The 24,616-nt window shown below is 42.2% G+C and overlaps 1 protein-coding gene across 1 annotated transcript in view; it reads right to left on the reverse strand.

Moving 5' to 3' along the window:
* The window catches only part of mgst3a (microsomal glutathione S-transferase 3a), a 24,752-nt gene extending 5,583 nt beyond the window's left edge, over positions 1–19,169 (reverse strand). Inside the window, exons 1-4 of the mRNA XM_048601850.1 lie at positions 19,026–19,169; positions 12,396–12,523; positions 7,958–8,031; positions 513–570 (exon numbers count right to left, since the gene is read on the reverse strand). Coding sequence (XP_048457807.1) covers positions 513–570; positions 7,958–8,031; positions 12,396–12,512 — 249 coding nt within the window. The 5' untranslated portion in view covers positions 12,513–12,523; positions 19,026–19,169. The remainder of the gene's footprint in view (positions 1–512; positions 571–7,957; positions 8,032–12,395; positions 12,524–19,025) is intronic.
* Positions 19,170–24,616: the final 5,447 nt, after the last annotated feature.

Consider the following 24,616-nt stretch of genomic DNA (forward strand, 5'->3'; position numbering starts at 1 on the left):
GGGTCTAGGCCCGAAACGTCAGCCTTCCTGCTCGGCCTGCTGTGTTCATCCAGCTCTACACCTTGTTATCTCAGATTCTCCAGCATCTGCAGTTCCTACTATCTCTGAAACAACTCCCCAGCACTGTTGTTGCCAGGGCCCTCAGCTGGGTCCGACCCATCTCTTGCACTTCAGCCCTCACCCTCTCTCTTCCTTCCCACAACAGTGATGGGGACACCTTGTCCTTGCCTACTCTCCACATCCTGAGGATCATTAGCCGCCATTTCCACCACCTCCAGTGTCTCAGTGGCTAGCACTGCTGCCACATAGCACCGGGGAGCCAGGTTCGATTCCACCCCCAAGCTGCCATCAGTTCGGAGGATGGGTTACTTGACCTGGAACATTAACTCTGCTTTCTCTCCACAGAATCTGCCAGACCTGCTGAACCTTTCCAGCAATTTCTATTTTTGTCATATGAGGAAAAAGAGGGTTCAAAATAAAAAATACATTCAAGAAATTGTAGCTTTACTTACTGGACAATGTATTCCGCCGACTGCCAAAAAGAACAGGAATGCCGGATATGTTTCTAGTCTAAAATATTTAGCAAGAGAGAGAAGAAAATGTCATTAAAGTTGATTCCTTTCCATCTTCTAGATAGTAAAAGTCAAACACTGTGTTTGAAAATGACTAAATCGCATCAACTCCCAAACAAAAGAACACTCAAACTGGATGGAGCCAAATTCGAACAGCTAACCAAACAAAATAGCCTGATAGTCCTGATCTGCAGAGATCCTATGTGGGGAGAAGTCACAGGACCCTTCTTGTGGGCTTGCCCCTGGGCCTGGCTAATGTGGCCATTAACAGGTCCAGGCAGTGGCTGTGTGTAGGGGGTTGTTGTACCCGACAGTCAGTCCCTCTTTTGCAGTTATGTCCCACTTGGGTGTCTGTGGAGAGTGAGCGTGCATGCTCACTTACATGGTAGAGATCTTTAGAGACTGCTGGGCATCGCAGGGGCTAGAGTGCATCATTGCCCTGGACACTTAATTTAGCATGTTTCAATTTCCTTAAATAGGCTTGTCAGCTATTGGTTTGTATTGTGTTACAATCCCCCCATTAGGGAATGTTTAACAAGAAAGAAGTGCTAATGGACTTCAATAGTCATCTATACAGTCAAGCATTATGTACCAGCTATATACAAGGTGGACAACTGTGTTGAAAAGCAACATTTAGTGCCTGAAGACATGAATGCATGTGAATAGAATTCTAGAACATTCAAGATATAAACAAAGTGCCAGAGAAACTCAGCAGGTCGGACAGCATCATCTGCAGAGAGAAACAGTTGATGTTGAGAGTTTGGTATTTAAGAGTTTGAGTTTTGACTACGTCATATCAAACTCAAAAATTCTGGTCTTTGTCTCTCCATAGTTGCTGTAAGACCTGTTGAGTTTTTCCAGCACACCAGAACTCAAAGAAAAACAGCATTTTGCTTATATTCGATGATGTTAGTTAGAACTTCTCTCTCCAAAAAGAAGCCAAAACTGAAAGACAAAAATTATCAGTTTGTCCAATTTTGCAATTCAATCTTGGTTGGCTGTTCATTAGATAAAACTTTGTTTCATGCAAGCTAAAGAATAAATGGACACATTCTTTTTAAAAAGGAAGAAGCTTTGTTACAGTAGCATAAAAAACTGCACATGCTTTTATTTCAGATATCCAAAGTGTTAGAAAGACTCAGCAGGTCTTTGTCAAGTGTAATCGATTTGTAGTCTGCATATTTGTATCAATCTGTCCTGCGATGCTATTACACACTGGGGTGACTTGAACTTTCAGCCAAGAGGCCCGAGATAGGGACACTACCACTGCAACACAAGAACCCGGCTGTCTTTTTAAAGAAGGATTTTTGTTTATATTTTACATTTATTTCAATTAACCTAGCACCAAATCACCTATGTCTCTAATTTAAACATTTGGTGAAGTAAAAGTGCTGCCCACCAACAACAAAAGGAGAGGGTAGCAAGATTTGTGGTCTACCTCACTGCTTTTGGTCATTTCCACCTACTTCCTGCATTCCCTTTTTAATTGGGATTTTAAAAAAAATACAGCGGAGGAGAAAGCCAGTCAGGGTAAAAACTAGGTAACGTAGCCGCGGCTGAGTGGGTAAGGTGACAGACCCAAAATCAGTTAGGTTAAATGCTGCTCAGGTTTGAATCCTGCTGATCCACTTTTGTCTACATGCCTGATTTTGGGGCTCATGAGATACAGCAGTAGTGTCACTACCTCCGGATCAGAAGGACTGGGTACAAATCCCACCTGCCCTGGAGGGGTGTCATAACATATCCATTAAAAAATAATTTAAATACCAACTTGATCAAACAGCAATGCAGAGTCCAAGTCTTCTGCTCCTTCACCAAGTATTTCTCCCAGTTTATATCCTGGTCAGTTTAAAAGGCAGTGCATTCCAAATCCCTAACCATTCATTGGATCAAAAATGGTGTTGCCCCCTGATATCATCACTGATTCTTCGTCAAACATAAGTGTTCCTCTGCAAGTCTGTGTTTTCTGGTTACTGGCCGTTCATCTTTTACAACTTTCAATACTTTTCTCCTCCAACTTCAATCCCCCGATTCTTGGAATAGGTGTAGACCTTTCTCTAGCTCCTCAAATGGTTCCCTTGTACTATCCTTTCAACCGTCTTTCCAACAAAATGGCTTGCCTTTTTTTTTGATTTTGGAACTTCAGCTCCCATTTCCAGGAGACAAATAATCCTCCTCAGGTCTGTTGCTATTTTCTTATTTTCCTCATGTGTAAGATCTTAAAGTTTTAATATTGTAGCCTCCAAATCCAATACTCAAAAACTGTGCATATAATACTGAAAGCAATAGACTGAAAAGGGCCAAGCAGTTTAAAACAAAAGAAAAATTCAACTCCAGTTGGTTTGAGATCCTTTGGTAATAGTGTTTCCATTCTACTACTGGCCCTGAAGTGTATAGGCACCAAATTTAACAAGTGTAATATTTCAAACAGAGTTTTGAAAATCCATATAATCACTAAATACAATGCCATTATTAATACTGAATTTTTTTTTGTTAAGGTATTATCAAATACCATGTCATAGGTGCTGCTAAGAGCATTTAGTGCCATTTAGTCTCTACAGCTGCTCAGGTCATTACTACAATACGGTTCACATTGGTTTCCCCAGGCTGAGAGTTCTACCTCGTATAGTCCATTGCTAAGACTGCAATATTTTCCCATTTCCAAACAGTGCTAACCAATTAATTATTCATTAATATGCTCACTGAAGGTGAATGTCCCATCACGACATCTTCCAGAAACTTGAAATAATTGGTGACACTGCCCTCATGTTCTTTCATGTGGAGTGCTATACTAATACAATAACGCATAGTCACTAGTTGACAAAGAATGTTGCTGTTCCAACAGATCAGCTTAAAACAGTTAAATCACATGCGGTGGTATCTTACAGGGGTCTGAGCGATGTGGGCAATGGAGAAATTTGTGGCAAATTTGGAAGAGAAAGCTGGCGAGGCTGATCTCCATGGCAGGAGCATCTCGCTCCATCTTGTGCTTTTGAGAGTTTCCCACTACGCAGGATGAGTTGTCAGTCAAGGGGGATTATTGCTTGTTATTGCCCAACTCGCTTCATTAATATTCAGTTTCCTAGCTTACTGAACAAGGTAGACATTGAGAAACGAGAATGGATACCTGGTGAATTCAGCTCACCACTTGCTCCCAACAACTGCCATTTTATGTATGGCCAAACAGCATTTCAGGTCCACAAGTACCAGCTACATGCACCACTTGTCCATTAGCATTGGCATTTGTGAACACATCACGATCATCTTAGCACCTCCCTGATCCACTTGCTCAGTACAGATTTACATTACACTGGCAGCTAGCATTGAAATGCCAGAACAGTTACACTCTGCACCCAGCTTGTGGATTGAACCAGGGTGTAACTCAGGGCTTGCTTGCTCTCTTAGTGCTTGTAAATCTAGCGCCTACCTTGTTGTAAAAGTCATAGAGATGTACAGCACAGAAACTGAATCCTTCAGTCCAACTTGTCCGTGCCAACCAGATATCATTTGGCCCATATCCCTCTAAGCGCTTTCTATTCATGTACCCATCCAGATGCCTTTTAAGTGTTGTAATTTTACTCGCCTCCACCTCCTCTGGCAGCTTGTTCCATACACACATTACCCTCTTGCGGGAAAAAGTTGCTCCTCAGGTCCCTTATAAATCTTTGCCCTTTCACCTTAAACCTATGCCCTCTAGTTTTGGATTCCCCTACCCTGGGAAAAAGACTTTGTCTATTTACCCTATCCATGCCCCTCACGATTTTATAAACCTCTATAAGGTCATTGCTTAGCCTCTGACGCTCCAGGGAAATAGCCCCAGCCTATTCAGCCTCTCCAGCCTCTCCATGTAGCTCAAACCCTCCAATCTTGAGAACATCCTTGTAAATCTGAAAGAGTTCAGAAAAGATTTACTATATTTCTTATTGCAGGGAGACCAGAATTGAACGCAGTATTCCAAAAGTGGCCTCGACAATATCCTGTACAACCACAGCATGACCTGCCAATACCTATACTCAATGCACTGACCAATGAAGGGCAAGCATGGCAAACGCCACCTTCACTATCCTGTCTACCTGCAACCCCACTTTCAAGGAACTATGAACCTACATCCCTAGGTCTCTTTGTTTAGTAACACTCCCCAGGGCTACACCATTAAGTGTATAAGTCCTGCCCTGATTTGCCTTTCCAAAACGCAGCACCTCATATTTATCTAAATTAAACTTCATCTGTCACTCCTTGGCCCACTGGCCCATCTGATCAAGGTCCCACTGTACTTGGAGATAACCTTTGCTGTCCAGTACACCGCCAATTTTGGCGTCACATGCAAACTTACTAACCATACCTCCTATATTTACATTCAAATCATTTATATAAATGAAGAAAAACAGTGAACCAAGCACCAGTCCTTGCGGGACACAGCTGATCACAGGACCCCAGTCCGGAAAAAAATAAGTGCTTCATCGTTACCCTCCATCTCCTACCTTCAAGCCAATTTTGTATCCAGTTTGCTAGCTCCATATCATACCTGTTAGTATTTTGGTACTCAGGGCCAAAAGATAACAGACTGCTGCACTGATGTGCTGTGTTGCACAGGCACACAGATAGGCTGCTTATCATCAATAAGGATTTGACCTGGCGTGGAGCAACCAGGTTCATGAACGCACACTGACATGTCGATCTAACACCTATATCATGTGCCAGCTGTCTGTAGTAAATACATGTTTAATACAGCCACATGGCATCTTCAGAAACTGGAGGGGGCTAGTCCTTAGTGCAGTCAAGGGGAGGTCACGGCCTGTTGGGGGGTCCTGGTCTGCATACAGACCAGGGGCTTAGCCACAGTCAGGAGTCTGCTAGGGAAAGGCAGGGGATAGGTCAGACTGCAGTCTAGGGAGTCAGTCATGTAAGGCCGTCAGAGAGCAACAAACACGGCAGTCAGGGGTCTACTCAGTCACGTCTGTGGTGTAGTGTGGGCTAAGGGTGGTGTACGTGGAGGGAGGGGGAACAGCAGGGACTCAATGCCAATAAAAGGGGTGGTGGGGATGAAAGCAAGGCATTTGCAGAGCTGGGGACAAGGATGGTGACTGGTTTGGGGGGAGGCGGGGAAGAGCGGGGAGTGGTGGTGGTGCCGGTTGCTAACGTCAGGTGAGTTTGCAAGAGATGTGGGGTGGGGGGAGTGGGGGTGGGGAGGTGGTATTTGGAACAGCAGGCCATGGGAGAGGGGTGCTGTGGTAATGACAGCCATTGTGGCTTCAAAAAGGGCATCATGTAGGAACAAGACGGGTGTCATTAAGGTGTTCTACCAGGAGGAATGCAGGAAGTTGCAGGTGAATTTCAATGCGGTCTTCACATTTTGGTGAGCGTGCTGGGGAGAAGAGAGGGGTGGCGTTTGGAAATGCACTGTTGGGGTGGTGTCAGGTAAAGAGGGGACATTGAGGCTCTGGGAGGCGTGGGTGAGAGACCTTGCAACCAAGCAGATGTTGATGGTGTCCACTGTAAAGCTATATTCCCTGATATAGCTTGCTGTTCTCTACATGCAACTTGCAAAGGGCTGCAGCAGTGCCCAGAACGGAGGTGGGAACAGCACCAGTTTGATGGGCAAAAGCGCAAGTGGCACATCTGCTGGGCACTTGGACATCGAACAGCAAATACGTGGAGCAGCCATTTGCAAACCCCATGTTCATTGTCCATTTGCTATGTATGCAGAGTGAGATGTTTAGGGGTCATATAGTCAACAGCAACATTTGCTCTAACCTGTGTGGCTGCCCTGTGTCTCTGTGCACACCAGTCGGCACGCTGACACATCGACACCTAGGTTTGGAAACGGCTCCGAGAGGTCCACGTGGTGGCCGGAATAATTTTACAGGGAATGCAAGTCAAAAGATGCTTTACACCACACCATTGTGCCTGCGAATGGAACGTTGCTGCAAACATCAGCATCAGAGATGCCAATGATATTAAAAAAGGTGAACCATGATTTGTGCAGCTTCCAAGAGGGCTGCGAGAAATTCAGGCATCGCTTTGTTATCGCTCATGCAAGTTTAATGATGACCCACACAGAATGCAACGAGAATTTGAATGCCTGATGTGGGTCTGGGACTCACAGCACAGCAGGCACTCCCATTTGATGTAATGATTTGGTCCCTCGGCTGATGCTAACTGAATGAGGGAGACATGGCCCTTGTTATTGGGTGTAACATATATCACTGTGTGGAGGAGTTTGCAGCGCTCATCTGCAGCATATGTCACTAATGACTCATCAGAGACCCAGAACCTCTCTCGTTCCTTGTGCTCCCAAAATGTTGTTTACTGAGAGACCTGCACCCTGCGCTGGTGAGGGATGCCAGTTGCTGTGGATGCGTTTCAAAGTAGCGTAGGAGGACCAGAATTGACAGCAAGCCCAGGAGCAGCACTAGGCCACTGCAGTGAATGAGGGCATTGGTGAAGTTGACACTCTCCTTGTCCGTGAGAGATCTGAGCTGTGTCAGGTGCTACAGGCCTGACAGGACCTGATTGAAACTCAGTTCCTGAGTGCAGCAGACAATCATGGACTGTAACATGTAGTCGTCATTGGTCACCATGCCAGAATTTGGTTTGCATTGTGGGGATGAACTACAGCCTCTGTTGGTTTTGTTTATGTTCCTTTTTTTTGCTGTCCATAAATAAGACCGCATGTTGGATTTGTCTAGTTGCTTGCACATGTGATGTCCCTCACTGGACAATGACAAGCCGTAGGTCTATAGGATGGTGATTCAGAGAGAGAGAGAGAGAGAGAGTTCAGACAGATAGAGCTAGAGACAACGATGTGGTGGTTGAAGAGCGAAAAGGTTGAGCCAGTTCTATGCAATGGGCAGTGTGGCTTTGTAGCTCCTGTGCCATTATGTTGCTATTAAGGGCAAACCTGGATTGCTTGTCCAGGTGCACAGCAGTCTCTATCAAAGGTGGCCCGGGTACCAGGGTTTCTAGTCTTTTGTCAGATATCAGAAGAATGGAGAACGGTTTTGGGAATGGCAATGGGGCATGATGGGGCCAGAATGAGACACAAGGGACACCGTAGGGGCAGAGTTAATGTGGCAGATTTGTTAAGATATGTTGAGAAAACTCACCATCTTCATGGTGAAAAACATTCATTCATTCAAAAAAAAAAAGCCTTCATGCAACTCAGACTTAGCCAAACAAACGAAAAAGAATTCAGCTCAAAGATTGCATGTCAAATCTTAAACATTGTATAAATGATAGACAATCAAGCAACTTCTTGCCAGGGTTCGATCTTCAATTGGAATTGGTTTTTTTTTTAAAAAACAGCCCTTTTGAGATATAAAAAGATCATATGCAAATTCATGGAAATTGAGTGGATGTAAATTACTGCAGATTGTCATACTTACGTGTTCTGGTGAGCACGTTGGATACAGTTGAACAAATGTCCAGTTTCTGGATCATCACTGTACATCACAGGGTACTTAATAAAGAAAAATAACACACATTGTTAGAAACAGAGGATCCCTAATGTGTATAGTCTAAATAGCAACAACTAAACTGTACCTAACATGACTATAGAACCCCTAGTGGCGAAGGAAGCTATTCAGCCACTGAGTCCTCACTACCCTTCAGAGCATCCCACCCAAACCCAGCCCCCTACTGTATCCCGCAACCCAACATTTAACATGGCTATCCACACCTAGCTGACACAATTCTGAACACTATGGACAGTTTCAGTATGGCCAATCCACCTGTGGGAGGAAACCTGATCTGGACTGTATTTTCAATTGGAATTTTATTGGACTTATTGTTGCACCCAAACATGCAGACATAATATAAAAACCAAAAGAACCGCGGATGCTGTAACTCAGGAACAAAAACAAAGTTGCTGAGCTTTTCCAGCAACTTTGTTTTTGTTCCAGACATAATATAATACATCTGTATCAATTAATGGTAGGACCTTGGGAAGCATGATATCCTTGAAGGTAACAGGACAGATAGATAAGGTGCTTAAAAAGGCATATTGGATTCTTTCCTTCATTAGGAAAGGCATGAATGCAAAGGCAGAGAGTTATAGTGGATTTGTATGAGATCTTGGTCAGACAACAGCTTGAGTACTGACAGCAATTCTGGTCACCACACTATAGGAAGGACATGATTGCACTGGAGAGAGTACAGAAGAAATTCACTAGGAATGTTGCCTGGGCTGGAACGGTTCAGCCTTGAAAAGATACTAGATAGGTTGGAGTAGTTTCCTTAGAGGAGAGATGGAGAGGTGGTGGGAAAAGGACCTGTCAGAGGTGTACAAAATTATTACAAGCATAGACAGGAAGAAACATTTACTTTTAATTGACGGGTCTGTCACCAGGGACACAGATTTAAGGGAAAGGCAGGTGTGGGGTTTAAAAAGAAAGAACTTTTTCTGGAACTCACTGCCTGAAAGTGGGTAGAAGCAGAACCATCACATTATTTAAAAAGAATTTAGATGGTCATTAGAAGGGTCATAGCAGACAAGGCTATGGGCCAAGTGCTGGAAAATGGGAGCAATTAGATGCCGCTGACTGCCACAGGCATTATGGGCTGAATGAAGAGCCTCTTGATGTAAAACTTTTGAGTGTCTCTGATTTTTGTAACAGTTCTCAGTGATTACATGGTCACCATTAGGCTAATAGTCACTTTTTTGGGGGCAAACTTTTACTGAATTTGAATTATCATCATCTGCTACGGTAGGATTTGAATGCATCGCTCCAGAACATGAGCCTGAAGTTCTGGATTACTTGCCCAGAATGCCTCCAGCTTCCACGATTACTTAGTTTATACTTTTGTAGCAAGTGTAGTAGGTCATTAATGTGCAAAAGCAGTGACATCATGACACAGTCAAAGAGAAGATAAAAGCAAGTTGTTGTTTTGTCGATTGTAATTTGTGTAGTATCTTTTCCTCACAACAAGTTGCTGGCTGATTTATACATTTATAATGTCCTGCATCATTTCTGCAAAATCTGGCTCATGGTAACTAAAGGCCTAGTATGCAAACAACAAATGTTGCTCAGCAGGCTCACTTTGTTCATTACTTGGTTTCCTAATCCCTTGTATATGGACTACACATGCTTCCCCTTGAGAGACAGTCTAGGACGAGAGGGCCTAATCTCAGCGTAAGGGATCACCCATTTAAGTCCATAAGATATAGGAGCAGAATTAGACCATTCAGCTCAGCGAAGTCTGCTCCACCATTCAATCATGGCTGATACGTCTCTCAAACCCATTCTCCTGCCTTCTCTCTGTAAGCCTTGATCCCCTTACTAATCAAGAAACTATCATCTCGGTCTTAAATGCACTCAATGACTTGGCCTCCACAGCCATCTGTGGCAATGAAATCCACAGATTCACCACCCTCTGGCTGAAGAAATTCCTCCTCATCTCAGTTCGAAAAGGTCATCACTTCTCAGGCTGTGCCCTTGGATCCAAGTCTCTCTTGCAAGTCGAAACATCTTCACCATGTCCACTCTTCATCCATGCCTCTCAGTATGCTGCAAGTTTCAATGAGATCACCCCTCACCCTTCTGTAATCCATCAAGTACAGTACCAGAGTCGTCAACTGCTCCTCACATGACAAGCATTCATTGCCAGGATCATTCTTGTAAACCTACTCTGGACTCCCTCCCCAAGGCCAGCACATCCTTCCCTAGATGCAGGCCTTACAGTATTCGAAATGCGATCTGACCAGAGCCTTATACTGCCTCAGCAGTATATCCCTGTTCTTGTATGCTAGTCCTCTGACAATAAATGTTAACGTTGCATTTACCTTCGTAACCGAACCTGCATGTTAACCTTAAGGAAATTTTGAACCTGGACTCCCAATCCCCTCATGCTTCAGATTTCTGAAGCCTTTCCCCATTTTGAAAATAGTATACACCTCTATTCTTTCTACTAAAGTGCATAACCTCACACACTACGTCACAGATGAGGAATTTTCTTCTCTAAGCGTAATCAATCTAGAAATCTTTACTGCAGAGGGCTGTTGAAGCTTAGTTGTTAAGTATATTCAAGGCAGAGATAAAACAGGGATTGTTATCGCTACACTCCTCAAACCAAGCTTTGAACCATCTGAAACTTATGTTCAGCAACGGTGTATGCCCTTTGGCTTCTTCCAAATCGCTTTTCCTGCCTTTCACAGCTAACATAATACTACTTAATTAAAACTTCTCCTCCCAATTTGCAGATTGATCAGCAATCTTGTGGTGTACATTTCATCATGTGACAACAGAATAGGAAATGTTTTCCACTCTTCTTCCAAATCGTATTCGAATTTTACATTAGATACTCATTCTCACATCCAAAGATAAAAATGCATGAGTTTTTCTAAAAATTAGTTGAAGAAATTCCAGTCCTTTTCCCAAATTGATAGGAAGGGTCCCAGTTTATCATTCAACTCAAGATTAAGTGACAAAGTATAAATTTCAACTTTCCAGTCAAATTCAAAAGATGTACATGCACCAGTTAACACAAAAACGACAATATGGTATGGACATCGCTCACTGCTGCTAAAAAGTTTATTTACCCTTCAAATTAAACACTTTATTTGGCTCAGAAAACGCTGAACCAACTATTTGTAGGTCCTTCTGCCTGTTTGATGTTGACACACAAAGTATGACTAAGTTGAGACTGTTATGTCAAATAGTATTACAACATCTGCAATGCTGGGCATTCATGGAATGGTCATTCCCTGCACACAATCATCTGACAAATTAGATTTGCCACTGGAATCTAAGGATGTGGAAAGCTGTAGCTACAGTGTATTCGTTTAAAGCTTTGCTCCCTCTCCTCGAGAGGTGTGGGTGTTCGAGTTAAACTACAGCTACAGAACTAGAGAAAGGGAAAATTCAAGTACTACAAAATTCCTGAGTTAGAGACATCCCACATGAGGTTACGATACAGTGGCTAATTACTGGGAAGTACATTGATTAGATAATGCCTTTTGTTGAATATGACTGAATTGCAGCACAATTTGTAGGATTCAGAAAAGGATGGGAGCAAGATGAGGCAATATTCTAGTTATTCTTGCCTGCGGCCCCACAGGTGTGTCGCCCAGCTTTGTTGGTAGTCAGTAACCGAGACGACATCTTGCATTTTTGTATTAAGTTTCTTGAGCTACAAGTCAAGCAAAGCAAAAACAGGTTTGAAAGACTCTGGAGGTCTAATTATAATGATACAGCTTGCAATTATGCATTGAGGTTTCAAAAATCACTGAGAAACCAGAGGTCCAATTGCAAAAAATGTGACCAGAGTTGAGAACTGTTACTGTGAAAAGGCAGAACAGAAAAGCCATGTGACATTATAGATCACACACAAGAAAGTCAGCAGGTCAATTATAAGTGGTGTAACTGATGTGCAATTTGACAAAAATGTAATTAAGCAAAACGTCTGCTGTGTCTTGTAAATCTCCACATCACATGGCTTGTTCAAGTTGGTGACCTACACTTGAACTGGTTAATAACTAAACTGGTCACAGGCGTTAACCACTTGAATTCAGAGAGCAGTTGGAAGATATCTTGAGTAAAGAAGAATAAAGGAGTTACTCAGATTAAAATTAGATGACATGTTTTAGAAATTGAACAGAATAGGCTTCAACAGCAGTACCTACTGCCTACACCATGCTTACACAGACCTGAAAGGCTTTACAACTGTCTCTACTTCTTCATGGGTTGTCTTAAGCCATACCGAAGAAAGGTATAGCAGACTGTGAATCAAATGTGAACTTGTTCAATGGTTTCATTGACAACAATTGCTTTTTCAGTAGGATCCACAGGCAATCCCAGCTTGTAATGCTCCTTGGCATAAACTCACCTCCAGTTTGTACTTTTTGCGCGCTGCTGAAACTTTGAGAGCAAGGTAAGTGACCATGGCAAAGCTGGCAGCACCAGTCAGCACCACAACCCCATACTCTTTGGAAAGCACCACCATTTTTTTGGCCCCTAAAAAACAAAACAGAAAAAAAAATTATTTTGTTCTGGCAATAAATATATGACTTAACAAGGTAGGTTTTTGACTACTAATTACCCCAATTATGTTCACGTCCCAACCGCTCAACTAAATTAAGCTTTCGACAAGGCAGCCAAAATTTTACAACATTCTCTCAGAAATCAAAGTCTTCCTCATCAGTTTTAATAACTGAGGACTGAGGAGCAGGAGCAGATCCCTTCGACTCATTGTGGTCTCTATTGAATGGCAGCACAAGCTCAAATCAGATAGGCCATTCTTAAGGTCACTTTTCCAGAGGATGAGAATTCCAGTGACTGAAAAGGGACCTTCAGATAAAGATTTCCTATCGCCATCTTAAAAAGGGAGACCTCTTATTTTTAAAAACAATGTCCTCTTGTCCTACTCTCCCCACCAGGGGAAACATCCTCCCAGCATCCACCCTGTCAAATCCTCTTGGGATCCGATATGCTGCAATAAAATCACCTCTCATTCTAAACTCCAATGGGTAACACCCATTGTTCAACACCCCTTCGTGAAATAAGTATACATCCCAGAAATGGGTGAAATGAACTCCCCCCCCCCCACCACCACCAAAATTGCATCTTACTTGTAAAGAGGATGTAGATGAAGGTCAAAACTGTACTAAGCACTCCAGATACGGTCTCACCAAGGCTCTATACAGCTGCGGTAGAATTTCAATACTTTTACATTCCAAACCCCTTGCAATAAATACCAACATTCAAGTCACCTTCCTAATCGCTTGCTGTACCTGCATATTAACTTTGATTCACTTACCAGGACACCCAGATACCGCTGTATTGTACGTTCTGCAATAACTACCCAGTTAAATGGACCAGATTTCATCTAGACGATAGCATGTCTGACAGTGCAACACACGCTCAGTATTGCACAACAGTTTAGGCTTTGTTTTTGTGGGTGGTTGTGATTGCAAACCTTAGAGATCTGATCCAGAGCCGAGAATGCTAACGACTGAGCCATAGCTGACAGAGGGACAGCAAATTAAGGGGGAGGAAGGCAAGACTACCAGTCAGTAAGATTTCCATCAAGGTCACAATGTTGATTCAAATTATCCAGAATGAGTTCTTGAATGGCAACATAGTTCTTGTTCGTAGGTAAACAGACATTCTAGAAGGAGATGTGGGTCAACAGATGATCCACTGGCAGAGATCACAGGGTCAATGGTGGGAGGATTGAACAGGACAGCAAGGAGATGGGGAAAATAAACCTCTGGTGGGGAAGGCAAGCAAGAATAGAATGGGGCAGTTGGTGTTGCAGCTGATAAGGAGTTAGGGTCTTTTTAAGAGGATACCGTGGGGCGGCATGGTGGCTCAGTGATTAGCAATGCTGCCTCACAGCACTAGGGACACAGGTTCAATTCCAGCCTCGGGCGACTGTCTGTGTGGAGTTTGCACATTCTCCCTGTGTCTGCATGGGTTTCCTCCGGTTTCCTCCCACCGTCCAAAGATGTGCAGGTTAGGTGGATTGACCGTGCAAAATTGCCCATAATGTTCAGGGATGTGTATATTAGGTGGGTTATAGGGGACTGGGTCTGGGTGGGATGCTCCGAGGGTCAGTGTGGGCTTGTTGGGCCGAAGGGCCTGATTCCACAGTGTAGGGGATTCTGTGATTCCTTGAATAGCTGTAGAAACATCCAAGAGGAGGTCAACTCCAGACTGGCAGCAGGAAAGAGCCAAGATTAAGGAGTACAGAGCTTGTGGTGCAAAAAAAAAGAAATAGAGCCCAGATCTCCTGAAATGGGAGAAATGAGAAGATGCATGATGGAGAAGAGGTGTAGGAGGCCTAAAGAGAAAAATAACACAAGGGAAAAAAAACAGAGAAAAGGGAATAGAAGTGAAAGCTTTGGAACTGGAATGGCAGCCAAAATGGACATGTGAATGGATGTAGGGGAAAAATTACACAGTGAGGTTAGGGTAGCTATGACCTGGTAATAAATAAACAGGGGCGAGAAGGAAGACAATTAGAAGGAGCCCTCATTGCATTAAGGTAATTGCCAATAGGTAGGGTGGAATCTGCTTAGAACATTGATAAACTGATATCATCTGATTTTGAAATAAGACACTGGGGTGATGAATGTGGGGAGAGGGGGCACATGTAAATTCCTGATAGAATGTTGAAGGGTACTAACAGATGACCAAAAGATTTTTTAAAAAAGTGGACATAAAATGATCTGATGCAGCCACCAAACCTGACCACCGGGGGGTGGGGGGAAAATCTAACTGTATTGCAGACTCTGAACTTCCCATTAGCATGATATTTAGACCAGTTGACTCTTTCTTAAATAAAACCAAACTGCATCTCCATCTGTTGATGACAATTAAAAGATCAAGCTTGCTAGTGATGGTGGTAGTCAAAAATGAATAATTAAAAAGTGTCCAACCAAATCTGTTAGTGCGTGTCTAAACTGACATTGGATACTTTAAAGTCTTCACCTCTTGTATTTGTGGAAGGAATGAGTAAGATGGGTAATTCTAAGCCTTTTACTGGGGTCAAAGGCATATAAAAAGGTAGATGTGACCAAACTAGTCAAAGCTCCAGAATTTATTTATTTTTTTTTAAAACAGTAAATTCAAAGCTGGGTACAAGATAGCTGAAGACTTGAAAATACTCTAACAATTGACTTAGAAGTGAAGGAGAAGAATTTTTTTTTTCCAAACACTAAACTCAGTAGCAGGTAAGAGAGGATGCAGATATTGAGAAATACAAAGATATGATCAGAGATGATCTGATCTGTTATTAAGGACATGGCTGTGGTGGGCCACACAAGAGAGCAAGGTTGAGAGGGTTTGTATGGAGAGAACTGATCAAGGAGGACAGGAAGACTGGGAAAGTGAATTGAGACCAACATTGTAATAGCAGAGGGTACAGATTGACTCAGTGCAGAAGCGGAGGGAAGGAAGGAGATTGTGGGCAGAAAATTGGGATGGGCATGGGATTAGCAGTGGGAAGGGGAGAAAGGAAGTGGAACACGGTGAGCTCTGAAATGGATAAAAAGTGGCTGGTACAATGTGGAAAGAGACGGAGATGAGGTTTAAATTTAAAAGCTGAATCTCCAGGAAAGAGTCAAATTGTCAATATACTCCATTAAATGCTTCAGTACCCAGCCCAAAGCATATTTAACTAAATGGAGCTATTACTTTTATTGAGGAAGTCAGTAAAATAATCAAAATTCATCATTTTTGTTATCTGTAAAAAGTGTTTCAAGCCAACACAAAAAGGAGGGAGGGAGGTTGTGCAAAGTACAGACAACATTATCAATGACCTAGTAACTCTGAGATAATCTTAACTCAGTTCTTATCTCAAGTCAAGCATTAGCTTTAAACAAGATGGTCGAGTGAAAGGAGACTGGAATGTGTTGACCTACACAGGAAAACTGGGTGGAAACCATCCATTTACAAAATCTCAAGTACAACTCATACCAGAAAATAATCAAGAAATCTCACGGAATGTTGTCATTTATATCTGGAGGGCTGGAGGACAGGGATGCAGAAGTTACACTGCAGTTATACAACAGTGTCGTTAGACCCTGCTTGGAGTACTGAGAGCAGATCTGGGCACCACACCTCAGGATGGATATATTGACCTTGGAGCAAGTACAATGTAGGCTTACAAGAATGATATCTGGACTTCAGGGGTTATGAGGAGAGATTTCACGCTTAGGCCCGGTTCTCCCGAATTTAGAAGATAGACTTATCTGATTGAAGTCTTCAAGATATTAACAAGAAAAGAGAGATGGAAGATAAACTATTCCCGCTGGTTGGGGATTCTAGTACTCAGGGCATTGTCTAAGACTTACGGCCCGACCATTCAGGAAGCATTTCTACACACAAAGCGTGGTAGAGGTTTGGAACTCTCTTCAGAGTTGGCCGTCTATGCTAAATCAATTGTTTTAAATCGGAGATCAATACATTTTAATTCAAAAAGATATTAAGGGATATGGGCCAAAGGCAGGTGTACGGAGTTCAGCTACAGATCAGCCAGGATTTCAGTGAATGGTAGAACAGGCTTTTGAATTGGGGGTCTGCAGGAAGGCAGGAGATACAGTTCATAAACGTTTCCTCAACACAACGATAGCAGAATCCCAGCATCAACCACTCCAGCCTTACAGCTCTGGAAGGTGAGTCAGCTACAGCCCTGCTTTCATATATGACAGTTCCACCCCAATCTGACCTTGACTGTCCTTAGCATTTGGAAAGGCAAATCAAGGCAGGACTTATTCACTTCAGGGCAAGGTTCTGGGGAGTGTTGCTGAACAGAAACTTTGGAAAGTGGTGTCCCAGGTGGACAGGATACGAAGAAAGTGTTTGGTATGCTTGCCTTTATTGGTCACTGCAGCGAGTATAGGGCTTGGGAGGTCACGTTGCTGCTGTACAGGACATTGGTTAGGCCACTATTGGAATACTGCATGCAATTCTGGTCTTCCTGTTATAGGAAGGATGTTGTGAAACTTGAAAGGGTTCAGAAAAGATTTACAAGGATGTTGCCAGGGTTGGAGGTTTTGAGCTAAAGGGAGAGGCTGAATAGGCTGGGGCTATTTTCCCCGGTAGCATTGGAGACCGAGGGTGACCTTGTACAGCCTTATAAAATCATGAGGGGCATGGATAGGGTGAAGAGCCAAGGTCTTTTTCCTGGAATAGGCGAGTCCAAAACTAGAGGGCATAGGTTTAAGGCGAGAGGAAAAGATTGAAAAGGGACCCAAGGGGCAACTTTTTCACACAGAAGGCAGTGCATGTATGGAATGAACTGCCAGAGGAAATGGAGGAGGCTGGTACAATGACAATATTTAAAAGGCATCTGGATGAGTTTACAAATGGGAAGGGTTTAGAGGAATATGGGCCAAATGGAAATAGATTAATTTAGAATATCTGGTCAGCATGGACGAGTTGGACCAAACGATCTGTACAGCTCTACGAGTCTAAGTAATTTCAGTCAGTAATAACCAAGTTCAAGCTGAATGGCCTACTCCTGTTCTTGGGTATCTTCAGAAGCTATCAGAAAAGTCAGGTTGGGGCTGTTTTCTATAGATACAAGTCTTTAAAAATTAAGAGTTTGAAGATGCAAACATGTTTTGATGTGCGGGGGAATTCAAAAGCCAAGGTTATAAATATAAGCTGGGAAAGTCACTAAGAAATCCAAAAGGCATTTCCTCACTTTAAGAATGCAGACCTCACTATCAAATCCAGTGATTGAGGCAAATAACGTATGATTCAGGGGAAGCTAGATGAGAACAAGTGCTCAACACAAATCTAAGAAACAAAAGCATGGAGAGACGAGACTGCCCATCAAGCCTGCTTCAGCATTCACCATGGCTGATGTCTATATCAACTTTCCAAACTATTCCCATTACGGCCAAACATTTAAAAACAAAATGACCTCAGTTCTAAACATACTCCAAATGGAGCATCCACATGTCTGAGCTAGAGAATTCCAAAAACTCCAAACGCTTGAGCGAAACAAAAGGCTTGTATCAGCCTTTAATTGACAGCCAGTTACCTCGACACTATGATTCTTAGTTCGACAATCTCTGACGTAGAAAATAGCCTCTCAGCATCCACCAGCATAAATACCTTTCTGAATTTTACACATTAAGGGACTGTTTCTCATTCTTCCAAACTGACGTGAATGGAGGCCCATTCTATGCTTAACCCTCAACACAAGGCAGCCCCTAGAAATTAAAGCAATCGACCAACATTTGCTGCCCCACCTCTACGGTACACAACCTTTCTGAGGTGGAGTCTGAAACCGCATATTGTAGGTGTGGTGTAACCGAAGCTCTCTATACAATTGCAGCGTCAATCTTTACTCATATACCCCAAACTCATTACAACAGAAGCCAACATATGGCTCCTCAATTGCTTGCTGTATCTGCATGTTAAGTTGTTCGTTTCTATTCTGCATTTTAGCAATTAACCAGCCTTCAATCCGGGCTAAAATATCACCCACAATCCCACGAGCCCTAATTTTGAAGGCGTTTTTAAAAAAAATATGCAGTTACACCCAAACCCATTCACCCTGTTAACGACACCCTAATGAAAAATCAAATAAAATGGTCATGGCCAAAGGGTTATGGTGAGTGGGGCGTTTGAAATGGGATGGAAGAGGCTGCAGTGTAAACCTAAGCACAAAAATGTCACTTTGAAGGCCCCGATTGCGAACGTGAGAACGAGGAAGCCTCATTTTTAAAAAAAAATCAACATTTTGAGTTGGTGTTCGCGGAAGGGCGTGTGAAATACAGTTCACCAACGTTTCCCAAACAGAATGACAGCAAAATCCCACCGTCAACCAGTCAAGCCTAGTGACTCTGGAGGGAGAGTTAGTTACACAGCCCTCCTTTCACATGTATGGCAGTTTCGCCCTTGTCTGTCCTCGAGCAATTTCAGTCTGAAATAACCAAGTTTAGTCTTCTTCCTTCTCCTCTTAATTCCGCGCCCACCCCCCAAAAATAAACATACATACCGGTGTTCCTGCAAAATACTCCTGCTCTCGCCTTTGTTCTAGTCCGACTTGCCACTCAAATCAGTGACAAAGCTGGGCGTTTACAGAGACACCGCGCACGGGTGGTTTGGAAAAAGCGGATTGCGGTTCGAGGGAGAGTGGCGCACAGATTGTGCAAGAATATGTACCAATCAGATGGGCCCTGAGGGACAAAAATGAAGCACACGCCAAAAGAAGTTCCCTTGATCGACTGTCAGCTGAATTACTCATGGCATCGACTGGCGATTGGGACTAGTCTAGATTGAGTGTAGCTATAGCGGCACAGACTTGGGTTCTGAACTGTCTCTTTGTACTGCATGGTTCTGGGAGCTGCATATTTGGAAGGAATGAGAAGATGTTGGAGAAAGAGTAAAACAAAATTCATATGAGTGGCTCCAGGGATGAGGAACTTCGTGGACTGGAGAAGTTGGGACAGTTTTCTTCGGAAGAAAGAAGGCAAAACAGGAAATCTGATAGTGGTATTCCAAATCATGAGAGGTCGGGAAAGAGTACTTAGGGAAAGAGTTCCCCGTCATGAGAGGATCGCGAATAAGAAGACACACATAAAATTGTTGGCAAAATAAGCAAAAGTGATATGAGCAAATGGTTATGTTATGCAGTGCGCATTAAGGTCTGAAATGCACTATCTGCAGGAATTCCTGAGAACAGTGTCCTAGGGCAAACCATCTTCAGCTGCTTCATCATTTTCGACTCCTCAGAGACTGAAATAGTCTGTGTCTAGATACAGTAAGACCTGGACAACTTTGAGGCTTGGGTTGATAATGGGTAGGATTCACACCGCAGAAGTGCAATGACAAGAGAGAATCTGACTATTACCCCTTGACATCCATGGATATTATCATCATTGAATCCCTGCCCCATCATCATCCTTGGGGTTATTATTGAACCGAAACTGAACTGGACCAGCCGTATAAGTATTGTGGCTGCAAAGCAGGTCACACACTAGGAATCCTGTGTTGAGAAGCTCACCTCCTGACTTCCTAATGCCTGTCCACTATCCAAAGATACAAGTCAGGAGTGTGAAGGAACACTTTCCCATTGCCTGAAGAAGTGTAGTTCCAATGGCACTGAAGAAACTTTATGTCGTCCATAGAATCCAATGCACCTCTTTCAACATTCATTTACTCCATCAGCAATGCACTGTGGAGCAGTGTGTACCATCCATGAAATGCACTTTTAAAAACTCACTAAGGCTTCTTTGATAGCACCTTCCATATCTGCAATCTCTACCAAACAGAAAGATGAAGGCAGCAGATAAAGGGAACACCAGCACCTGCAAATTACCCTCTAAGCCGCACCTTATCTTGACTTGGAACAATACCACTGTTACTTCACTGTGACTGGGTAAAATCCTTTCTAACAATACTGCACATGTCCTTACACCCCTTAGAATTTTTTGTTATTCATTTGTGGGATGTGACTGTCACTGGCTGGGCCAGCATTTATAGTCTGTCCCCAATTGCCCTTGAGAAGGTGGTGGTGAGCTGCCTTCTTGAACCGCTGCCATCTACCTGCTGTTAGAGAGGGAATTCCTGTTCAAGAAGGCAGCTCACCGCCACTTCTAAGTAGGGATAAGCAACAGATGTTAGTCTAGACAGCACTGCGCTCATCCTGTGAATGAATATAAAGAATAGTATGCTGGAGACAAGCTGAAAGCATTTAGAAGGAAATTGGATTGAAGAAGGAAGAATTTATGGGAATAATGCAGGAGAATGAAAAGATCATTTGGAGAGTCAATGCAGAATCAATGGGCCAAGTGGGTTCCTTCTGCACTTTAATATTGCTGTGATTCTGTTACTTTATTCAGCAGTTGTAATAAACATTTTAGTTGAGACACCTGACTTCTGCTAAGATCCAGCTATTGTGCAGCTGGTAATCCAGTACTGAAATTAGTTAGGATTTCAGAGCTCCACTGAAATCTGCACTGCTGCTTTTGAGCTGATCTATTCTATGCTGTTTTGTATATATTGGAGTATATATTGAAATTGAGAAAACTTAAGGTGAATTTCAATTATTTTGTGACTGAATTATATATGGGACATACAACAGGTTACATTAAGATATTTTCGAATCAAACTGTACAGATATATTACGACACACATTTGGAGCTGGCAGGACCTGAATCCAGGCCTCCTGGCTTAGAGGTAGTGACACTGTTATTGTGCCAAAAGATTCCAAACCTCAAACTGATAATGCAACATGCAAATGTCACATTAAACAACAATAATAAGTTGCATTTATATAGCAATGTTAATACAACTAGATGACCCAAGGTGCTTCAGACAATTAGATTCTGTGAAAACATCATACTACGAAAGAATCTCCTTTTTAGATTGTGGCTTGAGCCTGTTGTCAGTTGGCTCAGCTGGAATTTTGTGTCCCGTTCTGGGTATCAAACTTTAGGAAGGATGTGAAGGCACTGGAGAAAATGTAAATCAGAAATAAAGATTTGACGCAAAGTCATGGACAAGGATATGAGGTCAAGTGACATAAAGAACATGAGTCTCTGCAGGAGATGAATAAAGTAATCCTTGGTCAATCTCAATTAGAATATGTTGATGCAATTATTTCATATAGCCCATTATCGCAGTTTGTTGCTTGCTTACAGGCAGTAAAGTTCAACATTGGTTGAGCTATAATATGAAGGCTAAAAAGATAACGACACTGGTAGAAAAAAAATGGTTAGATCTTGTGAAGTTTGAACCAAAGAACAAAGAATTTCTTTTGTTAAATTTTCAGGGCACTTTCTTCATGCCAATGCAATTTCAAGTTTGAACTTCCTTACCAGTAGTCAGGATGGCAAATAAAAGATGCCAATGAAGCTAGCATTTTGGACCTTTGGAAATAATATAATGGACTTAAAACATATTTTCCCTTTTCAATTTAAAAGATTCCTCTTAAACTCCGTTATTTTAAATGTTTTTTTATTTAACTTGTTTCTTGAAAAATAATCTTTAGCCATTCCCAATTGATTTTTCAGCCACATTGTCAAGTTATGATGCCTCACATGTACATATTTATCCACTGCTGAATAGGCTTGAGGGTTTTTTCCAAATGAAATAATTTTCCTCATTTCTCCCAGCCTGACCCCATGTTCCAGTCTCCACTTTCTGATCTCCTCTGTATCATGCCCCTGTCCCTTTCCTCCTACTCCCCTCCCCACTCCCATTCCCACTTCACATTTGGGAGTGACAGTAACTTGTAATTATAAGATACAGGTAAGTCCAAGTTACTTCATGATGAAAAGGAAAAAGATAGATTAGGAGAAGTGGCAAAAATCTGAAGACTTTATAAAGCTTTATAAAATCACGAGGCGCACGGATAGGGTGAATAGCCAAGGTCTTTTCCCTGGGGTGGGGGAGTCCAAAACTAGAGGGCATGGGTTTAAGGTGAGTGGGGAAAAATTTAAAAAGGACCCGAGGGGCAACCTTTTCACACAGAGGGTGGTGTGTGTATGCCAGAGGAAGTGGTGGAGTCTGGTACAATTACAACATTTAAAAGGCATCTGAATGGATATACGAATAGGAAGTGTTTAGAGGGAAATGGGCCACATGCTGGCAAATGGGACTAAATCAGATTAGGATATCTGGTTGACGTGGACAAGTTGGATCAAAGGGTCTGTTTTTGTGCTGTACGACTCTATGACTCTATAAGGAGCAGGAGAAGAAATGATGGCAAATTTAGGAGGTTGATGCCAGATCACAGTTAAATATTGTTAGAAATTATAGGGTGAAGGGCACTACACAGAGGAATGGCAGTTTGGGGTTCTAGTTTGCCAGAGCTAACAGGGAGAGTTGGGGAGGTGACAATGGAGGATTTTAATCAAAATAATAGGTATTGGGAGATTAGGTGCCAATATACTCCTCAGAATAGTATTGATGGAGTGGATGGAGTCTGGTGGAGATAGGATATGGGAGGAGAATTTTGGATCTTCTTTATCTCCCTCCCTCCCCTTTTCAAACTCTTCTTCCCATCTTGCTTGTTCCCTAATCTCACTGTGTTTCAGTTACATCATTGGCCTTTTAACTCATGCTTGATCAGAACACTGTGCTTTGTTCTCAACTCCTTATGTGTACATCATGGAAGGTCAACCTGTTATAAATGGTATTTGCTGTTACCATATATTTTTTCTATTTTGCACAGCTTTATACTGATTGTTATATTTTTTATTTGACAGTTACAAAGGTAAACATTCCAACTCAACAAATTCTTGGTGTGCAATTTACAACCTTTGTGATGCTCAAAATTGATGTCAGGAAATACGTTGGCACAAGCTCCTTTTCAGTGGGTGGTGCACATTATATCCTGATTGGTTGATGTGACCTCTGTCTTTGGTTTGACAATCCGATTGGCCAATATTATTGTAAAGTTATTCACAAAGATTTACTCACAATTAAAGTATGTTGTTAATACTTAATTTTAAAGGAAATGTTTAAACAGTCATGGTTCAAAAGATAATGTAATAAAACCATTTGTAAATTAATAATTAGAATTAATAAGCCATTAACTCTTGCCTACAGTTTTAATTGAAATCAAAATCTGAATTATTTCAAAATAAAGTTGCCAACAATTTTCAGTTGTTGCAACTGGAAGGGAATGAAAGTCAGGGTTCTTCAAATATATTCTCGAAGAAAATAGACCTCAGTTTGGACAGAGCATGAACATGTTCTTGCAGTTTTATTTATTTTAAGTTTCTTACTATTATAGCTTGCACAGAAGAGGTGCAAAATTATACCATATGGGGATATGGTTAGCAACAATCAACTGGAAATGGAAGCTCTAAAGAGAATCATTCTAAGTTATTGGAATGAACTGGGCTCCACAAAGAGAATTGCTTATTCAAAATGTGGATAATTGCAGCAATGCGGAAATATTTTACGTGCATACTGTAGCATATGAGTTGTGAAAGTTAGAATAAACGAAAAGCTTTTTGCCAATGAAGGATATCACATGGCCTGTCTCATTAGATTTTTGTTTGCATATGTTTAGATTTTAAAAGACTTTGCCCACAAAAGTTCTGGAAGTATATTTTGATTTGATTGATTTATTGTCATGTGTACCTAATTACAGTGAAGAACTTTGTTTATGGGCAGGACAGGCAGATCACAGTAAGCAAGGGCTTACAGATTATAGGGTGACAAAAATAAACTTAGACAGAGCTGAACAGGTTACGTCACACAGGGCATGTGCTGAACAAGATCAACATTAGCAACATCAGCATTATTTGAAGTTAGACAGTTCGTTCATCGGTCTAATAATGGCCAAGAAGAAGCTGTTTCTGAACCTGTTGGTGCATGTGTTCAAGTTTCCATATCTTCTGCCTGACGGAAGAGGTTTAAGACAGCATTACTGGGGTGTGAAAGGTCTTTGATGATGTTGGCAGCATTTTCATTGGCAGCAAACTGTGTTAACAGAGTCCATGGATGGAAGGAATAGTAAGAACTGCCGATGCTGGAGTCAGAGATAACAGTGTGGAGCTGGAGGAACACAGCAGACCAGGCAGCATCAGAGGAGCAGGAAAGCTGACATTTCAGGTCAGGACCCTTCTTCTG

This window comes from Rhincodon typus, chromosome 10 (assembly GCF_021869965.1).
Source record: "Rhincodon typus isolate 14 chromosome 10, sRhiTyp1.1, whole genome shotgun sequence".
Taxonomy (NCBI): Eukaryota; Metazoa; Chordata; class Chondrichthyes; order Orectolobiformes; family Rhincodontidae; genus Rhincodon; species Rhincodon typus.